The sequence below is a fragment of the Musca vetustissima genome, unplaced genomic scaffold, assembly GCF_032173495.1.
Source record: "Musca vetustissima isolate MV318-11 ecotype Yass unplaced genomic scaffold, APGP_CSIRO_Mvet_v1 utg47448, whole genome shotgun sequence".
Lineage (NCBI taxonomy): Eukaryota > Metazoa > Arthropoda > Insecta > Diptera > Muscidae > Musca > Musca vetustissima.
This window is the reverse complement of record NW_026879202.1, coordinates 1-25,675: the sequence shown is the minus strand read 5'-3', so window position 1 is coordinate 25,675 and position 25,675 is coordinate 1. Positions and strand designations below refer to the sequence as shown.

Below are 25,675 nucleotides of genomic sequence, written 5' to 3'. Positions count from 1 at the left end.
TATGTATCTGATTCTGTAAATAAACAATATTATGTTGAGTTAAAATGAAGAATGTTAAATATGCTTCAATTGTTGTCTTCCGAGGATAAACAACTTTGATCAGTCGCAGGAAAAGCTTAGCTTATAAATAGTATTGAAAGGAATTTGTCTGAGAATTTATACGCTATTATGATACTCTCCCGTAGATTCGTGAAAAGTAACGAACAGACGTTCCAGTAAGAGATGAAATTGATACAGTCTCATTCCCAAAGTATAAACCAACACACACATATGATCTGTATAACGGAGCTTAAAATTACGTCTAAAACTGTGGTAGTTATAGAAGCGAATAATGTGAGCATTTCTAGTCGAACTGCCCTGTTATAATATAATGGAGACTTAAACGAAAGCAGTCAGATTAAAAATTTACCTATCTTGGTATTAAATGATTAAACCACAGGCCAGATTAAATATGGCTATTACCTATTACAATTATCTATTACCTATCCAATTATTACAAACGTTTATTTAATTATTAAACAAGTAAAAAAGTGTCAGTCGGTGCTGCCGACAGATATGTACCCTCACCATTGCGGAGAAGGTCTTCGTAGTTACACACAGGCTTTATTATTAGTTTTATATAAGGTCTATTTTTTATCAAAGATGTTTCAGATTTAATGTTGAGCAAATCGGGTATTCCAATAAAATTCACAAGATTATATAATATTGAGCCTTTTTGAGGGATGTACCAGATTTATAAATATTGAAAATGTCGACCCTTTGTGGGGGATGTACCAGAAGGAGTGGACCAATAGATCCCATCTTTAAAATTGTTCCAGGCGTGGTAAAAATAATATGTTGTACAAAGTATAGTTTAAATCGGATAGTTCGCATGGGGTTATAAAATTAATTTTATGCACAATTTTGAGCATCAGGTGGGGGAGTTACCAGAAGGTGTGGACCAATATTCCCCATCTTCGAACTTGATCTATGTTTGGAATAAGTATTAAGATGTGAAAGTTTGGATGAAATCGGTTACTCGGACATATGAACAGACTAACAAAGAAACATGGGGTCTAAAACCAATATTTCGATGAGGAACATTTTCACCGTATCAAAGGTACTTTAATGTTACGTCTGTCCTGAACTTTTTATGCCTTAAAAATACCGAAAATCTGTCAAAAAAATCACAAAAATGTTTTTCACCCTCTAAAATATTTAACGTCAAATACAGAATTTGTGGCCGAACTCTTATGTGGACTATATTAATAGTTTATTTATGATTTTCTATGTAGAACTATGTCTGCTTCCAAAAATCCGTAGTGGTAAATTAGATCCCTTTCGGTTGGCACTTTTTATGTCAAACATCGACTCATATTCACTTACGCCAGAAAAAGTTTCTTCCTTGAGAAACCAAAATGGTAAATTATAGTCACTTTGAAAATTAAGACAATAATAATCAAAATACCGAAATTTTTCTGGGCCCTTATATGGGAGCTACGTCCGTGCATGCCACATTGCTTAAAGAATGAGACTAGGAACTTTGATAATACCAAAAATCGGCCGGAGGCTATGTTAAAAGAAAGATGTGCATATAATATATTCTTCCAGGATACCGACGGGTCCCACCTTCTGCCTTGATCTGGGCTTGGTAAAGTTTGATTCAAATCGGGCATTCCATTCGCCTGATATTGGATTAATACGTAATGATATGTTGACCTTTTGTGGGGGAATTACCAGAAGTAGTGGACGAATGCGTTCCATATATATAGGCTTAGTAAAGATAATAGGTTGTGCAAAGTTTCGTTCAAATCGGATAGTCCGTTTAATTTTTGTACCCTCTTTAGCCATAAGGCAGAGGGTATAAATATTATGATACAATTTGTATGTCCAATTTAACAATTTGTGGGAGAGGTGCCAGAAATCGGTGTACGAATTTCTCATCTTTGAATGATATCAGTTACGGCTTTCGAGAGTTATCGTGCACACATTTGTAAATCGACTACAAATTGTCCAAAAAACGTTGTGTCTAGAACCCATATTACGGTGCGACTGAGGGTATAATAATGGGCGGGACCTTTTTTGAAGATTATATAGAAACAGTGAATTATTTAATTCTTGAATTTATGACTATCAGCGGGTCTTCTACATTACTTTTTTTGAAATAAGTTCGAAAAAAATGTTTACGGTTCTTATAGTCTTTCAAAAATAAATTTGGAAAACCCCAACGCTTCGGGGTCTTGGCCGTTGAAAAAAAAAAAAAAATAATAATAAAAATCCACAGGTGCGGCTCTGATGTTCTTTAACATATATATTTAATAAATCTAAATTCTGGACTTATTCGTCCTTGAAAAAATAGATTAATAAAATTCAAGCGGTTTTTATAGATCTTCTTTAAATAGAAGGGCTATAGGTTTTCTTAAGGGATCCCCTTGACTTCTATAAATTTAAGAACTTTTATTTTGCTTACATAAAGGGAACAAATATTGAACGGAAATGGAAAAGAATCAAGAATCATTGAATGAATTCTACTACAATAACAACAACACCAACAAAAACACATGTTAGTACACACTCATATACCAATCCCCACATACTTAAGCGAGTTTTCTTTTCTTTTTCTTCATTATTTCATTTTTTCAATGGATACCACATAAAAAACCACATTAAACGCCATTGCCCCTTGTTTAGGTGCGTTCAGTTCAGGGCGGAGCTGGCGGAGAGGCAGTCATACATACATATGTTATCAATGGCTAAGAAAAAAAAAAAAAAAAACCATCCAGCCAACAAATAATGACCAGCTAAAATACAATCGGTATGTACGTACCACGATCGATGCGGTTCCCACCAACAACCAACAATCGAAACCCGATTAACATCGCTGTGACGATGATCATCATCATCAGTATTTTCTTATGAAGTTGATCGCCCATTTAAAAACGAGAAGAAAGAAACAAAAAAGAAAAAAAAAAAAATGAAATGAAGACTCTCTTTGTCGGTATCATCAACAATTCTAAAGCGTGCGTCCATGAAATATTTGAACGATCATTGGAATGCATTAAGAAATTCTTAGGAACCCTGCAAGTTATATACCAAAAATAAGTAATCTATAAAAGTTTAAGGGATATAACTAATACCTTTTAAACATATCCATAAATATAAAATTATTTATAGGTCATTTGGAGGAAAAGGAATTCTATGGCACTTATATTTATAGAAAATGTGAAAATGTCCTTGTATACACAAGGACAATTAAATTTATAAGTTTTCCCTGAAATAAAGTTTTCCAAGGGTATTTTTATACAATTAGCCTTATGGCTATTGAGGATATATACACTTTGATTCCGCAAAGATGTACCCCATTGAAATATTGATTTTAGACCACACGTTTCTTTGGATCGTCCGTATATCTATCTGTCTGGCAGTAACCGATTTCATCCAAATTTTCAATATCTACAAATCTAATATTAGGCGAAAGGAATGGTACCAAACATTGCAAGATCTATTATCTATACCAGCCTAGATCTAGTCTGAAAATGGGACTAATTGGTCGTCTCCTTCTGGTACCGCCCCAAAAGTGCAAATTGTTCAATATCAGGTGAAAGCGATTCCGAAAACCTCCGCCAACCATAGACTGAGGGTATATATCTGTCGGCAACACCGACAGGCACTTTTTTACTTACTTAAATTAAGATATATGTAAAAATCATCTATAAATTAAATATCGGGTACACAGAATCTAAAATGGCAATTGATTGACCACAGCAGTCTACTAGGCAGGTTATGACGACTGCTCTTGGAGATATTTATGGAATAATGTGTATAATACAAGTAATCCTGCAAAGATTTTAGCCCTCAAAAGCCCCGTATGCCAAATTACAGCCACTTTAGTGGGAAAATGTGGCTAAAACATTCAAACTTCTCATGGAGAAGGTATAGTAGGGGTCATTAACAGTAAAGTTAAAAATACTTCATTGGACCGCTTAATGAAGCAAAAGAAGGTGATGTTTGCCCAAAACAATTCATAGGTTCACAATTCAGTGAAAACTATTACAAAATCAATGATTTGGGCTTTGAATTGCTTCCGCATTTTTCGTATACTCCAGGGCTAGCCAGGGCTCAGAAGATTACAGCCACTTCGTTTGGAAAATGTATATTGGCTCTTAGAAATACCTATAATACGCACGCCACTATCGGGCTCAGGGCACTATGAATCATCGAAATAGCCAAATATTTCCCAATGCATATAGTAATGTATTTAGAATATCTTAAATACTTGAAATACGTGATCCTGTTGACGTACTCCCTGTTTGTGTAAACATGGACTCAGAGACGTACGTGGGGGGGGGGGGGGGCAGAACATTTTTATTTCCATTAAATCATTTTCAATTAATAATTTTAGGTTTTTACTAAAAACTAAAAAGCTTAGACGAATTTAAACCCTTGATAACCCAGAAATTTTAGAAATCTGGATTGGGGTCTGCAATATAATTGTGCGGATTAGCGAGTTTTTACTGTATATGAAGCGTCATTTATAAAATGTATTCTGGAGATAAATAATTTATAAGAACCCTTTACTGATTGATCATCATATAGAGTTTTTCTATTGTGTGAATATTCTCCTTATTATTTTATTATTCACCATGATATTTTATCGATGTTAATTTCTGAAATCTAGATGTCTTCTTGCTAGAATCTGTTTTCACTTGTAAATCTGCTTTCTTAATGTATTACTTTCACACACCTATCAATTTATCCCTACGCACCCGAATATAGTACTGTTTTACAGTTGTAGCAGTGTGTGTGCAATAACTATTCACTCAGTAAAAATAACTCACTGAGTGAACATCTTATGATCATTTATTTCTGTTGTCTCTTTCTCACAAATGAAATTGTGTTTGAGAGAAAACAAACCGAATGAATAGTTGAGCATTTTTACGTTTATGAGTTCATTTACTCTTCACAAACGAGTGAATGAACTGGTCATTCGCTTAGAGAACTACTCAAATGAGTAAGAGTACATCTGTGAATAAATGTGTGAGCTGAAATGAGTTGGGAAGTTCATCGCAAATGTACTCTCAATATATCGGCAGCAAGAATGCGTTCGATTCCATTACATTCGAATAAAATCATATTGAAAATATCCGCAATCACAACAGCATGGAAATATAAACGGCATAATTAATTTTGGTTAAATATAAACGATTTTTGGGTTCTTGAAAAAATATCTTCGATTTAAAAAGGTTTCTTGCAATCGCAGATATGTTTTTGGGATTATTAAAAAAATGAATTATAATCGAAAATATAAATAAATTTTGTGGGAAGATATACAAGTAGCTAAAAGTGTAACATTAAAGTTATTAAAAATAAAAAAAGTATTTTATTCATTCAAATTTGACGGGCAAAAGTAAAATAATAAAATTGCAATTGGAACCTTCTTTTTTTATTTTTGAAACTGCGTTTATAATGTGAGCACATAGTACTAGAAAAAAGATCAATCCTATGGTATAAACTAGGACATATGAAATCGGTGAAGACTTTTAAGTCCTCATTTAAGTTTTATTTACAGCCTTATCTTCTTTCTGGAGTCAATTGTATTTTTTGCTGTAAGATGTACTGCTAAGATGAAAAATGGGTAAATCGATCCACGATTTGGTCATATACCCAATATAATTGAACCTTATTTCGGGGTTTCAAAGAATAAAATATCTTTGGCAGAAAGTATAATCACATACAAATTTTGATCGATCGATTTCAGGTCAGGCCCACCTCATAGTGGAGGTCGTAAGATGTTCGGATATTACAAAGATTTTGCTTGCTTTTTTACAAAATTGTTTTGTCAATTTACCAGCCGATCAGCATTTTCAAAACGGAATGGCTGTAATATTTCGCTTTCTCGGATGTTTGTGATATAGGTCCCTTTTGCATATCCTTCGTAAAAGGGTTCTGCCCAGTTTTCGACGTGTTGAAAGCCGTTGCAGCATTTTCCCCACCGAAGTAACAGTAATTTGTCATTCCGAGTTATTGTAGGTTGAAAAACATTTGTGCAGATTATTTTTGAAACATATCTCACGTAATTTAGTGAATGTTGAAGTTTCTAGACCAGTTTTGAAACCTTTTCTCAGAGGAACGTTCCCACATAACGGTGCCGACCTATTTAAGGAATTTTGAATCCACATCCACATATTGGAGGTTATAAACAGTTCTGCCCGGACGATTAACGATGTTGTCAATTGTTGGAGAATGTTTTTTCAAGAACCAGACAAAAGGCAGTAGGCTTTAAATTTTTTTCTCAAAGATCATCAGTTCAAAAATCGTTGATTTTTAATAGAAGGTGTTTTAAGGACCAAAAGGCGATAAAGATTTTTTCAAGGACCAAAATACGTGAGTTTATAAAGAAGATTTATTCAAATACCATCAGACCAAAATCACGGATTTTTAAAAAAGATGTTTTCAAAGATCATCAGACAGCAGGGCGTGGATTTTTTAACAATATTTTTGCAAGGACATTTTTTAACGACCAACAGATTATTTTAATATTATTAAATAGATCATTTACGTGAATTTTAACCAAAAATAACTTTTTGAAGACCCTCTTGTTCATCTTCTTCAAGGTTTTGATTTTTAAAGAAGATTTTTTCAAGGACCATCTCATCCAAAGGCGTGGGTTTTTAATGCAAATTTGTTTAAAGACCATCTGATCAAAGGTCGTGGATCTTTAACGAAGATATTTTAAGAATCATCCGATTCAAAGGCCTGGATTTACAAAGAAGATTTTTTTCAAGAACCATCTGATGCAAAGGCCTGGATTTTTAAAACATTTTTTTTTAAAAACAAATGTCTGGATTTATAAATTTTAAACTAAAAAAAAGTAATTTTTCGAAGACCATCTTATTCAAGGTTTTGATTTTAAAGAAGATTTTTTTAAAGCACTATCTAATCCAAAGCGGTGGATTTTTAATGAAATTTTTTTCAAGTACCATCTGATCAAAGGTCGTGGATTTAACGAAGACTTTTTAAGAACCATATGAACCTGAATGTTTGAAGAAGATTTCTTTTTCAAGAACCATCTGATTCAAAGCGTTGGATTTTAAAGAAACATTTTTAAGAACCATCTGACCCAAAAGGCGTTGAATTTCGAAGAATATTTTTTTCACGAACAATCGGTCCTAAAATAGGATTTTAAAGAAGATTTTTGCAAGGAAAATCTGACCAAAATGCGTGAATTAAAAAAAAATCAGGACCTCAGCCCTTGAAACTTTTTTTCAAGGATAATCCGACTAAAAAACGTAAATTTCCAAAAAAAAAATCATTTTCAAGGACAATCCCATTCAAGGATAGTCAGAGCAAAAGTTCTAGATTTTTAAAGAATATGGATCGAGTTTGTTTAAATCTGACTAATACAATTTTAGTTTTTTTATTTTTAGATCTCAACAAATTGTACCTCCAAAGGCTTTCCTCCTCCCCATTTATTTAAAAGGTACATTTTTACACATCATTTAATACCAATACTTCCACTTCGACCCTATAAAAATAATCTTTATCTCTATAAAAAGTGTAGTCAATAAATAAAAACTATCTTCCAATCGTGTGAAACTGTTCTTTATCAATACGTATAGAGTGCAGTTTATTTGTGTTTCGCTTTCATTACAGGTGCAATAAACTTTTATTTGTCTGGATAGTTGATTGCGAAAATGACACTGTTTATTTATTTACTCAATATTTGTTGTTGTTTACAATTGCAGTTAGGTGTCGTTGTTGCAAAAATAAACCTAAAAACCCCCCAATATTGCATTTCAGAGAATGACTAACACAAAAACCTATTTATTTACATAAACACAAAAACTAATCATTAAATGTTTATTTGTTGTTGTTCATTTTTAATTAGCAAATTACGTTTTTATGATGGAATAGAATTGGAAAACGGTAAATCATCTGGCAAAAAAATGAAAACAATTAAAATATTAAAGTATGGTGGAAATAACCTTGGACAATATTTTTGTTCTGGAACAGTGACATCTGTATATTGCTACCAAATGCTTCTTGATATATTTAAGATAATTTTTTCACTTTTTCTTCATCTAAAAGACACGTGTCCAATTTTCAAAAATTAAACATTTAACAGTAGTTAGTGGAAAAAAGTATTAAAACTATATCCTTGAATTTTCTTTGCAACTCCAATTGATAATGATGCGAAACAAGGATCAAGGTTGCCAATATCAGAAAAAAAACAATCGCCCAAAGAATGTATTTTCCATGTCAATGTTATGTGTGTCTGGGGTTTGTGTTAGCAAACATCAACGGTGATCTGGAAGTCAATTCGTTCTAGTTGGTCAAGGTCAAAAGTTACATTACTCTTTAGTTGGAGATAAGTAGCAAGAGAAGAAAAAAACGTAACACAACCGTAACCGTTCTGTCAAATGCACATCCTTACATACGAACAGTGTACAATGGTAGTTTCTTGCAATTGCCAAGGACATTACCATCGTTAAGTATTTGTGTGTGTAAGTAACCTTGTGACTACTATTTGTACTACTGTAGTTCACTGTTATTTATGAGACGTTGCAAAAGGACACATATTGTGATGTTTGTCGTTTTTCTACAAACAATGTGGTTTAAAATTTGATGAATCGGTTCCTAATAAGCATTTTACAGTTTATATCCTTAGAAAATTTATATTGAAGAATTTCAGGATTCTTAGCATTTTTTTAAGGAGTGGGTTCATCCAAATTTTATTTTACGATGAGATGAACTCAGGGTCATTTGCGGCAATAATACGACTTCGACCCTTTATTTAAGATCGAATAGGGATTCGATTTCGTAGATATATTTAAATGTATAAATTATACATAGAACCCAATAAATTTAAATCTGGACATCGATAGGGAAACTTTTTAGAAACACATGTCTTCTTCACGGCAATTATTTCTTTTATTTTGATCAAGGACGTGAATGTTGTAGAATTAATTTTCATAATGATGCAAAATGACGTCAATTCTATAATATTCAAGTTTAAAAACTAATATTTATACCCTCAGCCTTATGGCTAATGAGGTATATAGGGAGTAACCGATTTCATGAAAACTTTATACATCGTAACATTTCTTTCAAACATAAATCCAGGTCTATAATGGGGAATATCGGTCTACTTCTTCTGGCACCTCCCAACAAAATACTCAAAATGTTGCTGAAAATTTATTTCATACTATCATTCGAACGGACTATTTTAATCATGACATTCATGCTAATACCATCCCCACAAAGGGTCAATATTTTTAAAGCTTATAAATCTCATATGAAGCGACGGAATATGGCAAGCTTTTCTGGTACCTCTACACATTTCAAAGCTGATTTTTGTTGTAGAGCAACCTTTTAGGATGTGTGTTTTTGTGTTGCTCTGAGGACCTAAATTTGAATGTTGAATTTTGCCTTGTGAGGGCAGCAATCATTTGAATTATATTTTAAGTGGGTTATTTATAGTCTTTCGAGTTGAGCTTAATATAACGAATTATAAAACATGTGTATAATTCCGTAGACTTCCACAAACTTTAGATTGAGGGTATATATCTGCCGGCAACACCGACTGTCACCTTTTTTACCTGTTGATATATTTCTCATTTCATACATATCTGATTACATTTCGAATATAAACCAGTGAGCGGAGCAGTATAGTCGGACGGGGCCGACCATACGATAATCTACACAACTACCACGAACTCTAACTTTCTGAGGATGTTTATTCCGAGTCTGAGTAATATTTCCTGATATTTGCCCCCTCTTGTACAGCCCCCTATTGTAAAGTCCTTATAATTACTTGTCCAGATTACCTTCACGGTGGGTGTGTTGTGATTTTCGGATTATACTCTACTCGAAAACACACAAAAAATTATGTTTTCGGTCCATTTCATCCCAAAATTTTAATCTGATCATCACCGAAAATTGTAGGCGTTGTTCTTGACCATAACTGGAACTTCATTGAAAATTTCAAAGCCATCAGCGCGATATTTGTCCCTTTAATGTGGTAATGGATTACTAAATAATATCTGAATACGTGAGCACATGTAAATATTTGACTGTAACTCCCACATCTGAGTAGATACATCACTATATTTGGTATCAATTTAAAGGTCAACCACTCCTCTTGGATATGTTATCAACTCCTAGGGTCTACATCCTCCAGGAGTAAATATATATGCCATAGAATACAAATTTTGTCATTTTTCACACAAAAGTCAGGGTCCATTTGACCCGCTAATACCGATCTTTATCAAAACATGCACGCTTATTCTCTGACCCGATCCCCTTCTCCATGCAAAAATTCGCGGTGTTTGGGCCATAATTGCGGCCTCTGGAGCGACCAGAAAAACCGACAAAAATTTAGTATTTGGTCCATTTCATCCCCTAAATATTAACCGATCTTTTCCAAAAACAATAGGGGTCTTCATTGGCCAGAACCCATCCTACATGCAAAATTTCGTGAAGATTGGTCCATAACTGTGGCCTGTATCGTGTTTACAAATTATAATGGACAGACGGACGGACGGAGGGACACACATGTCTAGATCGACTCAGCTAGTCGAGATCGGTATACTTAAAGGTGGGTCTAGGACCAATATTTCGCGGCGTTACAAACATTTGGGGCTGCACAAAGCTATAATACCCTGACAACATAGTTGTGTAGGGTATAAAAATAAATAGTTTCCCAGAAGCCCCAATATTTTGAGCATTTGGCACATGTTTCAACCTAATTTCAACCTATTTGTACAAAAATGATCACAACTGGTGCACTTTTTAGAGAAGCTCCCATATAACGCTACAACCCAAAGATCGGTACTATGGGGAGCTTGAGAATGTGTTTCAACCAATTTGAGAGCAATTTAATATTTTGGATTTTCATTAAGTAGAAACTGTCCCTACTAAAAGTTATCAACCATGGTCCATGTTTCCGGGTAGCCCTCATTTAATGGTAACCACGATTATTAGATATTTTGAGTTTTGGGTACGTTTTATAACCGAATTGGTACTAATTTGATTTTTCAGATTCTCATGACGTGTCAAAAAACTAAAATGATCAATATTGGTTAAATTTTTAGAGAAGTCCCCATAACGGAACATCGCACATTTCGGTATTTTGGAGAGTTTATAGGGGCTAAAATTCCGAGTTATTTCACCGTAATACAAATTTGATTGGAAAATTGTCTATGTAAGTCCAAGTTTTGATATAATCCCTACATATATATGTCCCGATCGATTTAAGGAATTTTGAATTCACAACAGTTGGTGGAGGGTTAAACAGTTCGGTCCAACCGAACTTGTCGACGTCTTTGTGCATATGCATGTAATAGGCAAGAGGAAACAAGATAGACCCATGGTTACTTTTGAGAATATGCATAGAATCACTTTCTGAGCGTGTCCGTCCGTCTGTCCATGTTAAATTGTAATTATGATCCGAAATGGGTAAAATTTAACACAGACTACCCAAGGACGAACTCTATTGAAATATTTTTTCGACCGATTTTACGTAAATGCGCCAAAGACCCAAAGTTAGACCGATTTACACAAAATTTTACACGACATACTGAAATTAGTATAGCTTAATGTGTGCAAAGTTTCGTTGAAATCGGTTCAGATTTAAATATATCTGACATATATTTTTTCGACGATTTTAACTAAATGGTGCACCAACGACCCATAATTTGGCCGATTGGCACAACATTTTGAACAACGCACTGAAATTTGAATAAAATAACCTTTGGCAAGTTTCGTTGAAATCGATTCAGATTTAGATATAGCTCCCATATATAGTTTAGTCAGATTTTAAGGAAATGGTGAACATATGACCCATATATATTTTCGACCGACTTCATGTTAATTGATTGAGATTGAATTTTGCATAGGGCGATGTGCTACAGCATACCGAATATGTTGTTCCAATGTACGACAAACGACACTAAATCTGCCCGAATGAAATGAACTTTAGCATAGGTTGCAGAATGACATATTTATAGATGGATTTTAGGCAGTTAAAATATAGATAAAGAAATGTAAATTCGTACTTCAAAAATGAGACGTCTGTTAGGATGCATCTGTTGAATATACAACAATTGCAGCACAATAACGATGATTGGAAAGTTGTCCCACCGCTAAGTATACCGATCTCATATCTCGACTAGCTGAGTCTAACCCTGTGTGTCCGTCCGTCTGTCCATTGTATTTTGTAAACGCGATGTAGACCACAGTTATGGACCAATCTTCACAAAATTTTGCATGTTGGATGGGTTCTGGCCAATGAAGACTTCTATTATTTTAGGTAAAGATCGGTTAATATTTAGAGGATGAAATGGACCAAAAAATTTGCACGAATTTGGGCACAGCATGCTGAGTTGAGTCTAGAATGACGTGTGCGAAGCTTCGTGAAAATAGGTTCAGATTTAGAGATAGATATATAGTTTCGCCCGATTTTAGGTAAATGGTGCACCAAAGTCGCTGCAAATCTTTTGATTTGCCCAAATTTTGGCATAGCATACTAAATTTTATGTAAATGATGCACCAAGTAAATTAATAAATTCTAGAATGATGTGTGCAAAGTTTCTTATAAGTCGGTTCAGATTTACATACACCTCCTATATATATTTTTATTATAAGTAAGTATTATAAGTAAATGGCGCACTAAAGATCCATAGCTAGGCCGATCGACATATTTAAGTTCGTTTAATTTCATGTCAATGTTCCTTCGAAAAGGCAACGTCTTTTAGGATTCGTATGTAGAATATACCCATTGATGAAGGTGATGAATATATATATATATATATATATATATAATATCCATATATATATATATATATAATATCCACTCCGACTTTACTACTTTCCTTACTCGTTCTTTTGTCGAGTCAACACCGAATTCGACTTCTAAATAGGGTTAGAGTCGGAATCCAGATGAATTTTTCATTCCATATAGAATTTTATCTAGAATGACTTAAACATATTAAACTTTTTGTTGAAATCGATTCTGAATTAGGTATGAGGGGCACACTTCGAATAATTCCACTTTTTGAAAAATATTAAATTGCATTGTCCAAGTCGATGGTATGACTAAAATTTTATATGACTCCATATTTATACTATAGAATAATGTGTGCCTTTTTCGATTCACTCTCATAAATTTATAGTTTACACGATATTTTTATTTATCTGTATTTCGATAAGAGCTACATGATCGAAGTTACAATAAAAAAGAAAGCCAGAGCGATACTACATTCCCACCATTATGTACGCATTTCACCATTGGTTATGCGGCTCATCAGACATATTGGGCAATGTGGTTTACAAACGTCGGTACTTAATATGTTGTATTTATATCGATTTTTTTTTGCGAAATTGCATCTACAAATTAAATTCAACCATGTCAAGATTCGGACATTTGTCATCACGCCATCCCTTTTTGTTTGTAACTATTTGTCCAAAATTTTCCCAAGTACCCATTATTTTCCCACTTTCCTACAAAGTGTATACAAATAAAAACAATAATTTAATTTTTAAATTTTTTAAAACTTTTTCATATTTTATTTTTCATTAAATTAGTATTTTGTGTGGGTGTGTTTGTTTTTTTATTTTATAATAAAAATATAATAGTATTTCAATAAAAAAAAAACATAATCCATTACACAAAACAATTGCCAAAAATAGTAATAATAATAATAATAAATTATATAAATAATATTTTTTTTAAAGGAGAAAGTAATAGTTATAGAAAATATATAAAGAGAATTCGATTAAAAATTGAAACGACAATTATATACAAAATAAGTCGGAGGGGTTTTTTTAAATAATTCGCAAATACAAATAATTATACACGCACGCGTTTCTTTTTTCAATTAAATAAATTTTTATACACAACTAGGGGGATTTGACTTAAATACATATGATTTTTGTTTTGTTTTTCCATTATTTTAATTTAGTTACATCTAGATGGTTTGTCAGCTACATACATACATATTTACAGGGTTCTTTTTTCGTTTTTTATTGTTTTGATTGGTTTTTTGTATCACTCAAATAGTTTGTTGTTGTTTTATGGTTTCGTTAAAATAAATGTTGTTTTTATTTTACAAATTTTGATTTTAGTTTTTTAATGGGTTATTGAGGGGGGTGTTTCTAAATGGAGGATATGAACTCAACTCAAATCCTGTTTTTTTTGCAATTTTTTTAGTTTTATTTTTTTTTTTTTGCAGAGAATACTAAGCGCATGCGCATTTTGTTTCAGGTATTGAAAATTTTTAATAATTGTTTTTTCCTACTTATAGCCTAGTTGGTTTTTTTTTTTTTGAATAGAATGCAACCACCAGTTATTAACCAACAATCAACCAGTTAACTAGCAAGAAGTTATTGATAAAAAAAATCGATGCATCCTGTTGCTTCATCAATGCCTCCATGACTTGGGCACAAGATAATTTTTAATGCCATACAATGTCTTGCCATACCAATGTACACCATTTTGCATTTGTGCTGTGGTGGCGGTGTTGGAGGAGGAGCTGGAGGGTAAATACGATTTCAACATTGACCATATTCTTACAGGGGCATAAGTCCAATGGGCCAAGGATTGGCTATTGACGACAGCATAACATGAGGCTGCCACGGAGTTCACAACAATTGTACCCTCCTTGGTTAGGGGAGCAACAAAGCCATGTTTCAATACTGCTCTCAAATCGACAACACGTTGTGGCCTCAGTTCACCAGTTGAGTCATGGACAAATACTTGATCTCCTTCCTGTACCCGATCAGCAAAAACGTATTCTGTCACCGATTTTTCACGATTCCAGATCATTATCAAATGAGCCGGGGTCACAGTGAGAGTGGCTCCTCCCTCTGTGGTCATTTGCACAAATTCTTGGGCCTCATCCATATTACGATCCATGAAGAGTATAATTTCACTATATATCGCTTCACCTTGCTCGTTGATGCTCAGTACACGATCACCAATGCGTAAATCGGTCATAGCCTTACGTTCGCCGTTTGATGTTAGCACGGTACTGTCTTTGGTAAAACAACCACTGTCATGGGGCGTGTGAGAGGAATCTGGAAATAGAGAGAGAAAACATTTTGATTAGTAATTTATTTTACATTAAAAAAATATTTTTTGATAAAAAATTTAAAGAAAGTGTTTTTTGAGGGAGTAAAATTTGTCGATTTTTAGGTGAAGGTCTATTAAGGAGTTTCTAAGGCCTATAAAGGGTCTTGCATTGATATTTTGGTAAACAGAAGAGACAAATATAGCTGTTCTGAAGATGAAATACCATCTAGGATTTCTGAGAATTATCTTGAGTAAATTTTACAATAGAGGAACTCATATAGGTGCTCTAAAAATTTAAGACCCTTTAGAGGGATTTTTTTTTTTTTAATTTCCTGACTAGATTTTCTACGAGTCCCCATTCGAAGAAATATTTTCCATATTTGCCACCCTTCCCTCACCTGACATTGACTTTTATTTGCAGCCTCTGACTGAACCAAGTCAAGTCACAACCATGCGAAAAGTTTCCTAATCCTCAGGGCCGATCCTAAATCTCAAGATTTTGCCAATCCTTCAGAAACAAAAAGAAAAAATAATAATCTCCCAACATGGCACGCTTGCTCTACTAATCCAGCTAGGGCTGGGACACCTAATCTAATTTAGCATTAATAATACCCAGCAAAGGATGCTCACTTTTTTTTTGCAAATCCTATTATTAGAGTCAAAAAGCCTTTCACAGTTGCCAATAGACCCTGAAATTATTATTGTGTGTGCGGTTCGGATATTCCGCCTTTTTTTCATACCATCCAACAACTGGCATATCAGTTTCCTTTTGTGTGTGTGTAAGGATTTGCGGTACCCGGCATTTTTTTGGTAAACTGATCTTGTTTTCTCAAGAGATTAAAGGCCGGTATCATCCATTTCACATCATTCATTGTGAACTCGAGCCACAAAACAAAACAGATTAACGTAATATTCAAAAAAAGAGAAATGGGAATGCTGCAATTGTAATCCATACACACTCACACACCATACAGTGAGTTCGATTACCTGTCAGACGGAGCAAGCAATCGGGTAAAGGTATTTTAAGCCAATTGTAATAGCTTGTTGAAATTTTGAAATTTCTCAAATCCTTGTTTTTTAAATTTGCAATTTTGTTTTCGGGGATTTATTTCTCCTTTGAGGCGTTTTTCTTATCCTTGTTACAAAATCAAAATATTTTCCAAAATTCTGACATGTGATCTTGATAAGGGCGAACATACACAAACATACATACACACAAAAAAACTATTGATTATTAAAATAATTGGGTTTTTTTGTTGTCTTTTGTAAATAGACCACCCATTTGTTTTTTTTAAACAAATTATGAAACCATTTTCCTGTTATTTGAGGTTAGCCATTTAAATCAAAACTAACAACGCCTTCTGGCAGACATTAACAAAAAAGAGAGCATCGAAGATTTTAAGGCACTTGGCTTTTCTTTTGTTCATATATTTGTTGTTGTTCTTTTTTTTTCAAATACATGATCGTATAACCCTACTGTGGTAACGGTAATCCAATATCGGAATTATAAAGATTCAGAGATATGGCTGTGAAATATATGATGGCCCAAAAAGCTGTTAACCCCCACATGGAAGCATTTTTTGGGCCAAGCCATGTAGCTCATAAATTAAACGAGGCATTAATGGAATGTGTTTCTTTTATTTTATAAATTGATAAGAAATAAAAGAAAACAAACAAATTTCCACGTTATAAAAATACACACACACAATCAACAATAAAACCTAACCACTGACCAATCACGGCAATTGATAAAAAACTCTCTTCAAAAGTAGTCAAAAAAATCTCTTAAAACCCCTAAAAAGGGTCAAATGTCAAAGACCACACATTCAGTAGGTATTTCACTTTGACATAATTGTCATTTATGCGGTGGCTTCAAAGGTACGTCTGGACACAATTTATGTTTTTGTAAAAAATATCCTTTTGTTGTCTGTGTGTGTGTGTAAAAAGGATCAATATTTTTCTTCATACAAGTGTCAAGTGATATTGCTTAAAGTGTCACAATATTTTGTGTAATATTTTCAGTTTCTTTTGAGGTTCGGTCATTTGGCTGGGTTTTGTTGTTGTTGTTGGAGAGTATTTTTTTAATTAGTTGCCGCCTTTGAAATTGTAATCTCTTGGGAGAAAAAAAAACAAAAAAATGAATGGAGGGATGACTGAAGGATTGAAAAGAGATTTTTTGAATGGGATTTTAAGTTAAATTTTGATTTTTTTAAATCAGAAATGTCATCAAAAGTGTTACCAATTATATAATTTTATAAATTATAAATCATTGCATAAATTTCTCTTTATGATATTTGAGAAGAAACTGAGAGTAAACTCGGGCGTACGTACAAAGGCGAGCTGGTAACAAAAGACTTAAGACACAAACTTGTTATTACAAAGCCTTAAAAATTTTGCTAAAATAAGCATTTAAAAAAATGTTAGAAAACATTTTTTTAAATAAATGAAGTATCTTCTATACATAAAAAATCCTGCAATTTATTTCATTTTTTTTTAATTGTTCAAAAATTTGTGGATTTTTTAAAAACATTTTTTGGCATGGATTTTTATTGGAATGGTTTTTTAAAAAAATTTTCATATGATCCTAATATATTATTTTATTTAGACCTTTCACAACCTCCCCAAGCAAAATTTCCCCGTGTAAAATCATATCCTTAAAAATTTCTATGTTTGTGTGTGTGTGTGTGTTTCTGTTCACTTAACATTTTCTCTTTGTTTTGCTCCTAAAATAACTACAAAACATGTCTGCAAATGGTGTTTGTCGGCTAAACTAAACTGTATGACGGGCAGACTGGCTGGTTGGTTGTACTGTTTTGTACAAGTTGTATAGACAAGTTTGTTCTTTTGGGCCTTCGTCGTAGTCATCGTGAGATTCCATAAGCAATCTCAGGGATCTCACGAACTTGGCTTGTGTGTTTTTGTTTTTTTTTTGGCTGGTGCAATTGGTGGTTAGTCGTTTTTGTTGTTGTTCCTGTATTATTGTATTGTATTGTATTTGGCATATGATCAAGAAGATCAGTTGTGGTATTGTATGGTATATGGTTGTTTGCTTGTTTGTTAAAACAGGCTTTAAAAATTAATTTCCAATGGGTTAGTTGGTGGTGGATGCCAATGGTTGCTGCTTCTTTAAGTCAGTTTAAATTTACAAAAAGAGAAAAAAAACACAGGAGAAGAAACAGAAGAAGAAGATGCTGCTTAATGGTAATAATGATTATGATGGCTGGTTGGTTGGTTGGATGGCTGGCTTGTTTTTATATTTGTAGTCAATATATCTTATTGTTGTTGTTGTGTTTCTACCCAAAAACAGGTATTTTTAAACACATTGTTAATGAAGCATGTTGGATAAAAATGGTTGTTGTATGTTTCTTCTTTTTTGTTGTTGTTTGGTTATCATGTTTTTTTTTACCGGCCTATAGAAAACAAGAGGAAGAAGCTGCTCCAACAGTAACAAAGAGATGATGCCGATATTTAAGCTGGGATTTTTGTTGTTGAAAAAAAAACCAACAAAAAAGCATTCCGGTTTTGTGGTTTGCTTAACAACCAGAAACCATAGGTTGGTAAGTCTTAAGTCTTAGTGAAAAGTCATCAGGAGCCACATCGTGTATTACATGAATGCCTATGAAAAGCGCATTTTTTTAAATATGCTACGAAGCTTAAGTGCCATGGCTACTACAACGGATGCTGTATGCAGTCTTTCGATTCTCAGCGTGTTCTTATTTTTATTTTGTTTCTTTCTTTTTTACTTCTTTGGAATTTGTGTTGTTCTTCTACTGCATGAGAAACGATTCTTTGGGTGTCGCTTAATTTGACAGGCACAAAGGCAACAACATGTCAAAGAAGAAGAAAAACACAACCACAACAACACAGCGGTGTGATATTTCATGGTTTTTGTTTTAAGAAGAAAAGTGTTTAGCCACAAGAAACCATTCATCTGGCCCCATCATCATGACATAATGAGTGTCCAAGCATTTCTAAGCCATATCGCTGCTAAGCATTTCTAATTGAATTTGATTTGCATGAATACACAAATCTAATTTACGCCTTAAGCTATTTATGGTCTGGTTCGGCTACTTGGAATCTTCGCCTTTGGTTCCCTAGAATCTCTTCTTGTGGTAATTGATGTTAAATTATGCAAAACAAAAACCCATCCGAACGCTTGTTAGTGTCAATTCCAATGAAAAAGGCAATTCCACAAGGAAAAATTTCGAAACACCACCATTTATCACCAATTACAAGGTAATAAGAAAAGAGCAAAGAGATTGGTGTGACTTTTTTACACTCTATTATTAACACTTTCAGGACTAATGGAATTTTTCGTAATTTAAATGTTTTTGTTGAAGTTGTTTTGAAACTTACCAGATTTGACAGAGCAATGAATGTGGGCTCTGGTCTCATAGTAGACCCAATCGAATCCTGCCTCCACTGCCAAACGGGCCAGCATACCATATTTGCTGCGATCCCGATCGGAGGTGGTAATATCCACAGCTCGACCCTCATAATGCAGGGAGTTGGTATAGGGTAGCTGTTCCTCGACCCAACTTTCTGTGACACGTAGACGAATGCCAGGCCATTGGTTCATTACGGAGATGGCTAAGGTGTTTAACTTTTCTTTGCAACGCTAAAATTAAAAAAATAAATAAATAAAATTAATTAAATTTATAATAAATAAAAAATGAGAGAAATTAGCAATTCAATCAAAAGATTTAAGAAGCGAACTCTTACAAATTAAATACCAATTAAACAAAAATAGAACAAAAGACTTAAGACACAAACTTTATGAATAAAAAATAAATTATAAAACAATCAGATCCACAAAGAAATAATGTTAATGAAATAAAAATTCAAATATATATAATATAATAAATTATATATAAAAACAAAAGACTTAAGACACAAACTTGTAATAATAAAACATACAAAATTACTTAAAATAACAGAAAATATTTTCCAAAATTTTTTTAAACTCTTTTCCTCCAAATCAATTAAAGACAGCCATTATTTAAATAAACGATTTAAATAAAAAACCCTTTGATTTTAATGCGCCCCTTTCTAAATGGATAAACAACAAGAAACAAATCGAAAATCATTTAAACAAATTCTATTACACCTTTTCTTTTAGGTGATTTTACAAGAAAACAAAAAAGGTTTTCTTTATTTAGGCAATGTGAATGCATTTAAATAAATATTTACACAATGGCGTATGACCAAAACAAAAAGTACGCCATTGGGTCTTAAGTTTGATTGGTTAAATGGTTTTGGGATTTCCAGGGAAAAAGGTTTAAATTTATTTAAACAAGGTGATGTGGATGATGTGATGATGATGGGGAAATTTTGTGTAGACCATTTTTTTTAGAGAAAAATAAAAAAAAAAACAAATACTAACTCTTAAATTGGAGACAAATATTAGCATTCAACAACAAAAAGGAAGCATGCCGCCATTTGTTTAACCACCAATAAAAAAGATAAAAATCAAATTGATAAAATTTCGTGTTATCCTGATTCTGGTTGGGGGTGAAAAAAAATTCAAGAGAAATTTCTTCTTTTTCACAACCACAAAAATCAATTATTAACGGCCTTGCTAGGCCTCTTAAAAATAGTTAAATGGTCAAAACATTTAGCATATTGTTTGCCCACAAATCATCCTTTATTCGTTTGACCATAGAGTAAGCATAAAAATCAATTTGCCAAAGAACCATATTAAACCATGGCCATGCACAAACGCACACACAAAGGTATCTATTCAAAGGGCCAGTAAGTGAATCATGTGGTTTTATGTTGTGGTATTTTTACCATATTTATAGTGTATAGAATTTGTCACACAGTTATTCAGTTCTAAATTTGTTGTTGTTTGTTGTGAAATGTTTAAATGTCTATTTAATAAGCGTAAAGAAGCAGGTTTATTGTTTGAAAATTTTCGAAAAAATAATTTCAAATATCAGTTTGGTAAAAAAATTAAAGGGTTTTTGTTTCATAAGTCGTTTGGTTTCTTTGACATATTTTTCGGAATTTGTTATATTTTTGGCTAGTTAAATTTAATTTTTTTAATAGTGGGGTAGATTCCCTAAATATCCATGTTAAGTTTTTGATTAGTTTCTATAACAAATCGAATATTTTTTATCTCATCAAAAAGTCCAATAACTTAAGCCCTTTTGCCTTTATGCTGAGGTTGTTTGCCATGTAAACACACTAGCAAACGATTAGCATCATTGTTGGCAGTGTGTGTGTGGTGTGTTTTTTTTTCATTACATTTCTGCGTTGTTGTATTTAAGTAAACATTAACAAACAATATACGTTTTCTTTATTTACCATACGCACTCATCAGCCTTTTCCGTTTCCCATTATTACCTTCTTCTCTATTGGCTACAGTGAGTTGTTTTTCTTTCGTTAACCGATTGAGAATCGTTTGAAAAACGAAGAAAAGAGATACTTTGCATCATGTTTACTTAATACAGGCATGCTTACCCATATACGCTACCGTAACTGAGGGTCGATTGGTAAACACATTTTCTCTTTCTCTCTCTTTACGTCAGTCGTTTTTAATGGTGAATTCTCAGTTACGCTCGCACACACTTGCTCTCAATTTAATTTTGCCCAACACTGACTTAATACCATAGTTGGGCAGACGTGCACACCAGCGTTGATGCGTTCTCTTAACATTTTTTGATGTTAAAACAAAAATAACACTTAATGAAAAATGTTCCACAAGTTTTTAATGAATTTATTTTTTGAGCTTCCTGGGATGTTATTTATGTTTTAAAAGTATTAAATTAAATAAATTCCGCAGAATAATTTATGTTTTTATTTTCCCTTAAACATTTTTTAAGAGTAATTTTGCCCACCATTGCTTAATACCATCGTGTTTCCTATTTGTTCTCCATACACTGTGAAGAGATGCTGAAACTGTTTGCGTGGTGAGAATAAAGCTCGTCTCTTCGTTCATCACACGATAAGAACCGTTTGCAATGAACTAACAGTGTTAGTGATGCGTATTTCACTCTCTTTCACAAGAGAGAGAGAGAGAGTAAGTACTACGGTTTACTTTCTCCAAAGCCGATGATGAGACTCGCGTGAAATACGAGTAGTGTTAATCTTGCTCTGTTATGTCTGTTGTTTGTGTTCCTACATGATTCCCTATGTGATGAGTATCGATAACAAGTTCTCTTCTGTTACTATTACACATTCAATGTAATGATAGTTATCTCCTAGAGTTGCTATGCCAAAAGGAAACAATCTCTTGTTCTTCCTCCCAAAAATCAATTACAATTTTAATGTGTTGCCATATTAAGGTAATATCTACTACCAACAATGTAAGCAATTATGGTCATCATCATCATTATTCCCCTATGGTCTATTGTAACTATTTCTAAAAATAGCAACTGCATCTCGGCCCATGTCGTTGTGTATTCATTGTGGCACACCAGCACCACCACCATTACACAGATAGATGTTGTTTAATTTAATATCATTAAAATACTTACTAAAGTTAGTATAGTATGTTGCGTTGCGATGGGGTAATACAGGAAATCTCAGGTACTTATACTCGTGCCTATTAACATGATGGCCACACACATCGGTGTTTGGTGCCACAGTATTACTTACATAGTAATGTTAAAAAAGGACTTACAGGAGATTGGCGATTGATACAAGTGTAAGTGTGCGTGTGTATGAGAGAGGGGTGTTAAAAAACACAAAACAAAGACAAGACACAATGATAGGGTAAAATTAAGAGAAGGGGATATTAGTATGAGCAGAGAGAGAGTGTTTAGCATTACCACCACTAGTTTTTAAGTGCTTTTTTGCTGTGAGTCATAAACTCAAGGGTTACGCATTGTGATGACACATTAAGAGCTTAACACAAAATGGGAGGGGAAGAGAAGCAGTAATTTAAAGCAGCCCACGATTAACCTGATTTTAGTTCTTTATTTTTGATTTTTTCTTAGTGTTTCTTTTGTTTTTTGAAATTAATACAAGGGTGCATTGATTTCTTCCGTTTTCATAAGTTTTCTCTTCCGTTTGGTAGATTGTTGACCAAAAAATGAATTCATTATCCAATAAAAAAACAAGCAAAAGGATCTAATTACTTTTTTCTTTAAATTTACTATATGACAATATCCAGTTTAGTTTAGCAACCCCAAAAGCAAAAGCTCAGATTTATTGTTTTTGGTTTGTAATTTTTAAATGCAGGTGTTTTCTCGTGTGGCATGTTTGTAATTTAAGATGCGTTTATGGTTTGTTTGTTGTTGTTGTAAAAATTCTAAGGCGACTAAATCAAGTTGAATGTGGCTTTGGAAAAAAAAACAATAAAAACTTCTGATATTTTTGTTGTGGGTCAAGAGTAAATTATTTTTATAAAATAAATAAAAATGAAGCAGATTTTTTTCAATATTTATAATTTAGTTTTTTTTTTTGTTCGCATTTTTTTTAAATTTTGCCATTTTTTATTTATTTTTTTAAAGCCAATAAGGAAATTTTATTATCATTATGACTGCATTCGGAAATGTTTAGTTTTTATTTACAATCCATATGAGATCAAAATGAATTTTTTCTTTTTTTATTTCCTCCTCTTTTTCTTCGATTTCAATTTATAAACTTGAAACAAAAAGTAAATAAACAATAAACAAAAAGCTTTTGAAAGAAAAATTAAAATTTAAACAAATCAAAATTGGATTTATTGTGACATAAACAATATACGGAAGGCAATAGAAATGGAATTCTGGCAAATGAATCATTGTCTAAAGTTGATCTGACAAATTTGATTATTTTTTTAATTCTGATCCTCTTCTCGCTGTTTGCGAAAAAAATATTTATTTTGACATTTATTGACACATACGGCTTCTTGATAAATACAAATTATAAACCATAAGAAACAAAAAATAAACAAAAGAAGCCATAAAGCCACCGCAAACGTAAGCTAATCTCAACATCAATTTCGAAACTTTAATCTGTTTATGTTCCCACAAACTCAACGTTAACGCCATCAATTCGTTCCCATCACAGGGCATCTCAATGGGTGTATTTTGTGATCGATATTTTGAAAAACAAAAAAACTGATAGAAATGATGTCAAAAATTTCATTTATCAACAAATTAAAAGTGACAGCATCACATTTCAAAATAAAATTCTGTCAGATTTGAATTTTTGGTATCAAATTTTTTATGACTGTTCTAATTTGGTAGGACATCAAATTTGTTGAAAAAATTCCAAAATTTAGTTTGGAATGAGTAATAAAATTTATAGGACTTTAAATTTAATTGTAGAATAATACAATTTTTCCAATAGAACTTTCAAATAATTAATATTGAATTGTTTTGTATAAAGGACCTCCAGAAAAAGTAAATCCTTTATTTCAATGCTGTATAATATTTTTCCAATTCATTCCTTCACAGTCGAGATATTTCAACCCTTTTCGAAAATTCACCCATAAAGGAAATTTTCTTCCAAAAGGATATTCTCATAAAATGTCCTTCACCCACATTGTAATACAAATAACCCTGAATTCAAATTATATTGCCATTTCAACACACACAATTTTTGTGTCATTCAAAACCTCGAGATCCTTTTTCAAAAAAACAAAATGCTACAAATGTCCTTGACATTATGAAAACTGTTACCGCGGTGACATTCGAGGTCGTTCATCAGCAAACTAAATGTGTGTTTTCATATTTGTTGTTGCCGCTTGGCCATTTTGAGTCGTGTGACTTTTGACCTTGTTGAAAAGGTATATTGCCAGCTACTAGACTGGTAGTTTTGAGCAAAACAAAACACATCCTGTATAACCTTGATGTTCTTTTTTGTCCTGTTTTTGGAGTTATTGGTTTTGTTTTGGCAGTAACAAACCGTTTGACACCATTGGAGTTGTAATAAATTCAAGGATCTAATATCCTTTATATTTTAACTACCGTTAAGTAAGCCAAGAAAAGGACATCCAGCCACGCGTTCTTTTATGTCAAAAATTTATTTAGAGGTCAGATGAAAAAATATTTTATTTAAAATTTTATCTATGTCAACAAACTGACTCCTGTAGATTTGGATAATTTTTCCAAAGTCCTTGGAGAACAATATATTCAGGAGAATTAAATACAACCTCCCGATGAAATAATGTTGGGAAGCTATAACTTTTTTGAAGTATATACAGCCCCACTTTCCAAACGTTTAGATTTTAAATGGGTCCTACAACCTGTAAAAATGTTTACATTCTGTAATGTGCCGGATTAAAGTTATTTAAATTTTTCCCATGCTAATTTTGATTTTTTAATTATTTCTCCAATGATAAAATTTTCTAAAACTTTAGTATTAAATAATAAATAGTTATTATAAGTCCATAAAGTTTAATGCCCCTCAATGAATCAGTAAATATAAAAAAATAGAACAGCACACCTCTCAGACATAAGGGCAATATACTTAAGCTTTAGATTACATATATACATACATTTCATTTCCACTTAATATATTATTTAATAGCCTTATCTAAAGACAAATCGATTAAGTTCAAGTATTCCAAAGCTATGATATGTGATATCTTGCTCGCAAGATAAGATAACTGAGGTCATTTAAAAAAAAAGAATTTGCAATAAATAAAAAAAAAACTAAAAAAATCTTGCAACTTACCCTTGTCATAACATGATC

The 25,675-nt window shown here is 32.7% G+C and overlaps 1 protein-coding gene across 1 annotated transcript; it reads right to left on the bottom strand.

Moving 5' to 3' along the window:
• Nucleotides 1-14,398: 14,398 nt before the first annotated feature.
• LOC133324006 (protein hedgehog-like) lies at nucleotides 14,399-25,669 on the bottom strand. The gene is made up of 3 exons (XM_061532904.1): nucleotides 25,658-25,669; nucleotides 19,406-19,667; nucleotides 14,399-15,054 (listed from the first exon to the last, which is right to left on the bottom strand). Exons 1-3 carry the CDS (start codon nucleotides 25,664-25,666, stop codon nucleotides 14,399-14,401), a joined length of 927 nt encoding a protein of 308 aa, XP_061388888.1. The 5' UTR covers nucleotides 25,667-25,669.
• Between the last annotated feature and the right edge of the window lie 6 nt (nucleotides 25,670-25,675).